Source organism: Alnus glutinosa, chromosome 2 (assembly GCF_958979055.1).
Source record: "Alnus glutinosa chromosome 2, dhAlnGlut1.1, whole genome shotgun sequence".
Lineage (NCBI taxonomy): Eukaryota > Viridiplantae > Streptophyta > Magnoliopsida > Fagales > Betulaceae > Alnus > Alnus glutinosa.
In genome coordinates this window covers 36,675,228-36,683,216 of record NC_084887.1, presented here as the reverse complement: position 1 = coordinate 36,683,216, position 7,989 = coordinate 36,675,228, and the positions used below count along the sequence as shown (strand labels likewise).

The following is a 7,989-nucleotide window of genomic DNA, read 5'->3' as shown; positions in this document are numbered from 1 at the left end:
ATGCATGTGGCAACATGTTCATGACAAAAAGGCCACGTCACTGTAATCCTTTTCGTTTTTTCCATTTTTTGGTTATGTTCCCAAAAGCCAACATGAAACTTGTTCCTCATGCAAAGCCCTTACTCACCATGTCCCATGTACGTGTCGACACTTGCACACCCCCCACCCCTCTATATAACACAACCAGCCCAAATCTCTCTCATATCTCTCTTGTTTTTCGCTCAATCTCTCTCAAATAGCTCAACCAGCATACCAATGGCTGACCGTCCGCACCAGCTCCAAGTCCACCCACAACGCGGGCAGTTTGAGGGTGGTGTCAAGAACCAAAGGGGGGGTGGTCCATCAGCGACCAAAGTGATTGCAGTCCTTGCCGCCCTCCCTGTAGGTGGCGCGCTACTTGCACTTGCTGGTTTGACGTTCATTGGCAGTCTCATTGGGCTTGCTGTAACCATCCCACTTTTTCTCATCTTCAGCCCGGTTCTTGTCCCGGCTGCTATCGCTGTCGGCCTTGCGATCACCGGCTTTCTGAGCTCCGGGGCTTTAGGTTTGACGGGGCTGTCATCGCTCTCTTGGGTCCTCAATTACCTCCGTCGGGCCAGCCAGTCCCTGCCGCACGAGATGGACCAGGCAAAAAGGCGCATGCAGGACATGGCAGCTTTTGTGGGGCAGAAGACCAAGGAGGTTGGCCAAGAGATCCAGAGCAAGGCCCAAGAGGGAAGGAGAACATGAAAGGCAGAAGAGGTTTCAACTTTTAAGACCACTCCCCAAACAAATTAAAAAACGAAAAAAGAAATAAAAAAATATTAACCTAGAGGGAGAGAGAGAGGAGGATTGGAGGAAGGGAAGATGGGGCTGAAGTTATGTACCTTTGAAGGGTTTCGTTTTGTGAGTGCTGATGTTGGTTTTGTAGGTTCATCTGTGTTGTTAATGTAACATGTACGAGTGTTTGGAGGTACATTGGAATTTAGTTTGTGTTTATGGTTCTATTGTTGAATTTAATGTACTGCGCATGTCCTAGGTTGCATAGTCTCTCTCTCTCTCTCTCTGCTCTTTCGAGAGATTCATTCATGCGTACCACCCAAGTCATTTCTGGTACGGTTTTGAGTCTTCCTCACATACAAAAGGACACATGGCATTTTTATAAATTGGGTTTGGGAAGTTTCTACTTTCTATAACCTGTTTGGAGGAAATCTGTCCCTTTTCAGAATATACGGCCAGATGCATTATAAAATAACAGAGACAAAGCTGATTCAAGCACAAACCAAAACTTTTACAGGCTCAATTAAATTAAGTCAAAGTCCATTATAGTTACAGAGTTGATGTAATCCAGCGATGGAAAATCTGGGCTCATTGAGAAATATGTTCGGATTGACTTGCAGCTTCAGTTTCCATGGAACCAGGTTCAGCATTAGACTTTGAATTGTCGGGTATCCAAAACGTGAGAACAGTTGATGCAGCAACGAACATGGCCCTACGAGGAGCCCACTTTAAGCACGATGCAACACCAATGTGGCTGTTCCAGCATGCCACCTGCAAAGCGATCGAATCGGTGGTTAGCCTTTAGTCTTTCACAGGGTAAGTGATCTAACAGCATATGCAATCAAATTTACCAAAGTCGATACCAGAACCATGCTATACACAGACTGAGGAGCTGGTGTCCAAAATTTGGAAAATGCATGGATTCTCACAGCTTTAATATAATTGAGGTGACAATTCACTGCATCGTTGTGATAAGTGCATAATTGTGATAAGTGTAATGTAAACTTACAAACTCACAGAGTAGCTGATGCTAAATTTAGTATAGTAGCTGATGTGGTAAGTGTTGTGTAGGCTGTCTTATAAGTAGTAAAAGCTGTAACACGTGATCTTAAATTTATATATACGACCAAGTGAAATAGTGAGCTAGGGTTTACACAACGTAACTATATATCATCAGAAAGGGTTCTGTTCTGTCACATGGTTTCCACTATAAAGATTTCTAATGATCACAAGCCAATGCATGTAGCTCCATCATCCCATCTAGAGGCAGATAGTTATCCTATAAGCAGTATAACTGAGCGTTTTGATTCCTCAAGAAAGCTCTTAAGTAAAAACCTGTAACATCCAATACTAATTCCCACTTCACTCCAAGAATAAAGGTCCCATTACTATTATGATAGGCACAAGTCTTCCTTTTGCAACTTTCCAGTATAGTGAGCTCACAAATCACAACATGATACAAGTCACCATCAAAGAGTCTCAATAGTTTTCCAACCCAACTAAATCAATTAGTTTTAGAGGACTATCAATCCTATAGTTGTTGATAGCTTAAATACTAAAGAGTGGAACGTCTAGAGATTAAATTCCTACTAGATAACTGTTAACGGTATAGATTTCTGACCTTCTACCTTTCCTTCATAGACGCGGGAGGGGGGGGAGGCATAAAAGAGAACAGATTGATACCTCATTTCGCATGTTGATGCTCCAGGCATGTAAGGTTCCATCTCCTGCACCTTAACAAAGAGAAAAAACTAAGCTTAGTTCTGATGTATGGTCGTTTGTCAAAAGTTATATAGGGCTGGGAGTGACTTAAAAGTTCGTGCAACTGCTGAAAACGTATAAAGAACTTTTCAGTGCACAGAATTTAATGTTCTCAGAAAGAAGGGTTATGAAGTATTAGCACAGAACGAATGATGGGGGCTATAGGGTATAAAAACTTGAGCAAAAGAAAAAAACATCAAACACAAACAGACAAGAACCAATATTATTTATTATACATGTCAGTTTGTGAAGACGAGTGATTTTCAAGAATGGTTAATGAAGTTTTAGAACATAACAATAATGCGCCACAAAGTAGGACTGCTATAGAAAAATAAACAAAACATGAATCAGAAATTAGGATAAGAACTAAAATAATTCGCTATAACTATTAGTTCGTGAAAACCTCACTGATAAATATTAACAATAGGTATTGAAAAGTCATTCTTGTATTTGAAAAAGATACATGAATTTATAGTTTGAAATCTATAATAGGTATTGCAAGTTTTATTCTTTATTTGTTTCTCCTAATAGGTGACATCGTCAGTTAAATCAGAAGTAAAAGGAGTGGAAGAAAAGTCTGAACATGGACTAGATTCTACATGTTACTTTGTTGTAAATAGCAGGATTAAATACCTGAGACCACGTATTGGCCGTCTGGGGTAAAAGTTGCCTCTATATTTGTTGTTTGAGATGGTTCCAAACTGAACCCACAGCGCTGCACAAGTGAAAGGTTGACAAGTTACTATAAACATCAAGTGTATATCAATTAAACACAACCAAGAAGCCAACAAAATCTGTAGGTCTACTGTCGGTCAGCCTATGCAACAGTAGACAGGCTTTATATGTACACACACACAAAGCTCCAAGCATTATATATATATATATATATTTTTTGATAAGTAAGCTCCAAGAATTATATTTATGAGAAGACAAAATCAAAATTACAAATCAGAGTAGCCAACCTTCTCTCCTCCATATGCATCAAGAACATAAATGTTGTTATTTGTGGTCGTCAATAGCATTGATTTTCCATCATTGCTAAATTTGATATCGCACACCTCAGCCATATCTCCACCAACTAAAAAGGTGTCAAAGGGACCCTACATTTGGAAAATAAATGAAGGATTTTGACATACATATTGGAAAATGGAAGTTAGCGCATTATGTGTAAGAATGTGTAAGAACCTTGTCATAGGAACGTGAATCGAACAATTTAATAGCACCCCCTTCCATTGCCACAGCAAAGACAAGGCCTTGTTGGTCATACGCAACTGTAGGTCTACCACGTAAGCGTAGAATTCCCTGAAAACTATAATGGTAAGCATAAATCATAATCACGTCTTCTCTTAATGAGAAAATGCAGCATTTACAATTCTCCATTGATCCTATCTTCTTTTTTTTAATAAGTAATTCGCTCCAATGGGAGGGGGAAGGAGATATTCTAACTACAAACTTCCGCTTCATGAGGTGATCCTCTTGGCTGATTGGACTACCCCTTGGGTTCCTTCCTTTTTTTTTTTTGAGGGTGGGGGGTAGGAGGAGGGGATGCAGTCCTCATTTAATTAGGCAGGTATACCTCAGCTTCTCTTGATAACGTTTCTGTACTCAACCAACAATTTTCATATGAATCATAAAAACCAGAAACCAACCTGGCAGGCATTTACGCGAAGATCCCATATTCTGACACTATGATCGAGAGAACCAGACATGAAGCTATCATTAATTGGAGACATGCAGAGGGAAATGACTCTACAGAAACACATTTTAGAGCATAATCAGTATCATGGCCTAGTAAAAGAAATACAGGGAAAAAATCCCCAGTATTGATAACTTTACTGTCTTGTACCATGCATATCAATTATGTGAATAGCAAGCAAAAGAGGTTGCCACAGAAAGAGGAAAGTGGGGAGGCGTACTGAAATGTATCAAACAGACTTCGAAAAAATGAAGTGGCCGTGAATGCATAAACTTCATATTGTTTCTTTCTACATTTATCATTTCTAACATGCTTTTCACCAAAAGGTTAAGAATCTACTGCTTCATACATACCATGTAAGATAATATCATCATATTCTTTTTATGAATGGATATGAACTTATTGAAACCACTTTCCCACTTCTTAATAGAGAACCAATAATTCATGGGATCCAAACCTGTCTTTATGCCCTTTGAAGTATCGAAGGCACCGATTATCATACATTGACAGATACCACAGGGATTCTGGCATGTTGAAAAAAAAAAAAACCCATCATTTCTCATTCACAAACACTGGAACTATGGTTCAAAACCATCTACTTTACACTAACAAACTCACCTCCACTGGACTCCAAATTGTATCTTGAAGAGCATATAACAGAGCTAGGGTGGTGCGTAAAGCATATACGATCAGCACCGTGCTTCTTGTGATATGTTGTCTTCAACAACCTGGAGTTCATAAAAAATGTCAATATAAAAACTAAATATAAAAGAAGAAGAAAAATAACAAAAGAAACTTTAAAAAAAAATTAGGCCTCATTATGTAAGTTGTCAGGTTTTATTTCGAAACATAGTCCCCCCTTCCACTATAGATGATATACTTCCTTTTTTAAACAACCCCATAATATATGAAAGTTTCAAAAATAAAAGGCATGTACCCTTTTAAGTTCCAATATTATTGGTAAATTCAAACCCACCAGTTTTAAATTTAAACCCATCTTTCTTGGCCCATCTAAGCAAATTTTAAGAAGAGTACTGGTTTCATTAAAGTGCATGATTTGTAAACTTTCATATGGTATGGGACAGAGGGGGTAATTCACATTCGTGTTGAGGGGTTTGATACGATTAATTAAATGGATCGTATTCGTATTGACTCATATAGTCGTATACCCATGACTCGATATAACAAGAACCTTAACAGGAATGAGGAGTTTGATACGATTAATTAAATTGGTCGTGTTCGTATCGACCCATACAATCGTATACCCATGACTTGACACGAGACAAACTCGAATTGTCACCCATCAGAATGAGGGGTTTGCCACGATTAATTAAATGGGTCGTGTTAGTATCGACCCATATAGTCGTATACCATGACTCGACAAGGTATGGACCCGATCAGTATTCTGGGATGGGTTGGCTCTTCAATCCAATCATTCACACAAACACTAACATCCTCGGATGGCAATACCAAAAAGAGAGAAGTACTCTGGGGGTGCATTCTATTGAGTCTATTGACACATATTACTGAGTTCAAACGCATTTTAGCATCAAAGCTTAAGTCAAACAAAAGAAAGCAATGCACTCCAATTTAACTTTGGTGCATAATATACTTGATTATTGACAGTCCATTCTACACGCTATAATCACCATAGCCATATAGTTCAATCACGGTAAGAGTGAACTCACTTAGCATTTGCAATGTCATAGAATCGAACCGAATCATCCTCACTGGCTGTAACCAGTAAATCTTCCTTCCGATGGAAATCAAGCGAATTTATCTTCCCACCCTGAAAAATTCTCACACAAACTCAATACTAAGGCTCCCAACTAAAAGAAAGTAACAAGCTTTTCTCACCCATTATAAAGAAAGTCTCTTAATTACACAGTGGTAAATTTGACAGCGTTACTGTGGGATAGTAGTAGAATATATACGACTGAATTGAAAGAGAAACAGTTAGTGAGGTTGAAAGGGGAAGCAAAACTTACGAAGTCCGAGAAAACTGCTCCAATTGACATGCTGCGCACCATATCGTCGTCGAGCTCCGTAAGCGACATCGTCCCGGACCTCCTGCTTGATGAATTCAGAGAGAGACAGAGTGAGAAAACCGGTGTTCTTTTTCTATTTTATTTTGATGCTTTTTTCTTTTTCTTGTTGGACCGGACGCGGCCATATAGGGCCTGTGGCCATTCAGGCCCCTCCCCGAGAAAAGGCCCAAAAAAACAAAATAACAAAAAAGTTGTAATGCAGTATTGGCAGAACAAAATTCTCGGAAGAATTTTTTTTTGGTTAAAATTATTTATTAAATTTGACATATGTATTAAGAGCAGGTAATTTTTAAAATGACATATAATTTTTATATATATTTTAAGTGAGAATCAGATACTTTATTACAAATATCAATTTAATAATCACGATTAAAAGAATTTTCTCCATCTAAATTCTTTTATAAATTTTCTCCAACTAATTTTTTTTTTTCTTTTATAAAGAGTGTGTAAAATACTTTAATTATGTGTAAGTGGATAAATTTTAGCATCTGGGCTACCCTCATCCAAGTATTAGCATGCTGCATAACCACTAAAATGATGTAGTTGCGTAATAAATCACATTACCCTTACAAATAAAGGGATCCAAATCTAGAATTTAATAAGAATATTTTCTTTTGGGGTGGGTTTGCGGTTATTCCCAAGCCCGATACCCGAATGGCAGCAGGATTCCGACCGGATTCGGGTAGCACGGGGCGAGGCGGGACGGGTATTACTCGCATGATAATTCTGAGAGACCGTGAGAGAGAGAATCGAGAGATCGAAAGAGAGGGAAAGATAGAGAGAAATACATGAACTCCTCGCCGACGGCAATCTGGAGGGTGTAAGGAGAGCGTGGAGGTGGCGACTGGAGCGTGTTATTTCGCAAGGCAGTTCTGCCCACTCCTTTTAGTATTCAACTGCTGGCTCATAAAAAAAAAAAAATAGCATTCAACTGCTACAAACTAGTAAGGATTGTACCGCATGGGGGGATTACTCTAGGAAGCAAGGGATGAAAGTGGACTCTCCTCTAATACAGAATATGAGCCTTTAAGCCAAGCCCTTGAATTTGAGACTTCAAGATGGAGAGGAGTTGCGGCGGACTGGGTAGGTCTGATTCTAGAGTTTTGGGGGCAATATACAACAAATAACCTCGGGGCGGGGCGGGGCGTGCTTGCGGGTTGGAAAAACCTATTTCTGCAAGCCGCCCCGTAAGCCAAGGGTCAACTAATTATAAGCCCGCCTCATGCATTTTTTTACCAAAGATCCGTAAATTTCGAGTCGGTGCGGTTCGGGACGGATTCTCGGATACGGGCTGGTTCGGCCTACTTCTTTGCCGCTGGGCATAACTATTTTTAAATTTTTTATACAACCCCCCAAAACAGGTATGTGCAATTGTGCACCTATATAAAATCCGCAGGCAAAAGTAAATTATTATTGCAATTATTTTTTTTATTAAATTTTGTCTTTTAATTTTGACATATCTTGATCAAAATAATAATTCCGCCACTTACTATACAATATTGTAATAAAAATTCATTACAAATGCCCTACGAGACTAGGAAGCCAGTATCCTTATCTAGTAATTCGTCACGAAATTAAAGGAATTGACACGCACTATTTTTTGATCTGTTATATTCTTCATTGCAGATCATTTCAAGTACTTTGACCTTATGACCTCTTAATTTCACTTGTTTGAGCTAGAACACCCATTTTTACCCTTGGACATTGACATAAGTGTCAATTTAG

General features: G+C 38.9%; 2 protein-coding genes across 3 annotated transcripts; one reads left to right on the top strand and one right to left on the bottom strand.

Moving 5' to 3' along the window:
* The first annotated feature begins 225 nt into the window (after positions 1–225).
* LOC133859375 (oleosin 5-like) lies at positions 226–808 on the top strand. The gene has a single exon (XM_062294768.1). The coding sequence runs from the start codon at positions 256–258 to the stop codon at positions 727–729; it is 474 nt and encodes a 157-aa protein (XP_062150752.1). The 5' UTR covers positions 226–255; the 3' UTR covers positions 730–808.
* Positions 809–1,179: 371 nt separating this feature from the next.
* On the bottom strand, positions 1,180–7,349 carry LOC133860921 (protein ANTHESIS POMOTING FACTOR 1). 2 transcript variants are annotated; one of them, XM_062296588.1, is made up of 11 exons: positions 7,053–7,349; positions 6,205–6,286; positions 5,905–6,005; positions 4,835–4,944; positions 4,674–4,740; positions 4,170–4,269; positions 3,706–3,822; positions 3,483–3,620; positions 3,154–3,235; positions 2,443–2,492; positions 1,180–1,530 (listed from the first exon to the last, which is right to left on the bottom strand). In XM_062296588.1, coding segments are annotated over exons 1-11 (1,032 nt in total). In that variant the 5' UTR covers positions 7,055–7,349; the 3' UTR covers positions 1,180–1,347. The 2 variants fall into 2 exon arrangements, with proteins under 2 accessions (XP_062152572.1, XP_062152573.1); XM_062296589.1 differs by lacking the exon at positions 7,053–7,349 and having other exon boundaries at positions 6,205–6,342.
* Positions 7,350–7,989: the final 640 nt, after the last annotated feature.

Bases quoted from the DNA above. Each gene is read 5' to 3' on its own strand.
- LOC133860921 (XM_062296588.1), bottom strand. The intron at 4,270-4,673 runs GTTTGGATCCCA...GTGTTTCTGTAG, and splicing joins TTCAAAGGGCATAAAGACAG to AGTCATTTCCCTCTGCATGT. The intron at 2,493-3,153 runs GTATTTAATCCT...CTCTTTGTTAAG, and splicing joins CGGCCAATACGTGGTCTCAG to GTGCAGGAGATGGAACCTTA.
- LOC133859375 (XM_062294768.1), top strand. From the start codon at position 256: ATGGCTGACCGTCCGCACCAGCTCCAAGTCCACCCACAACGCGGGCAG.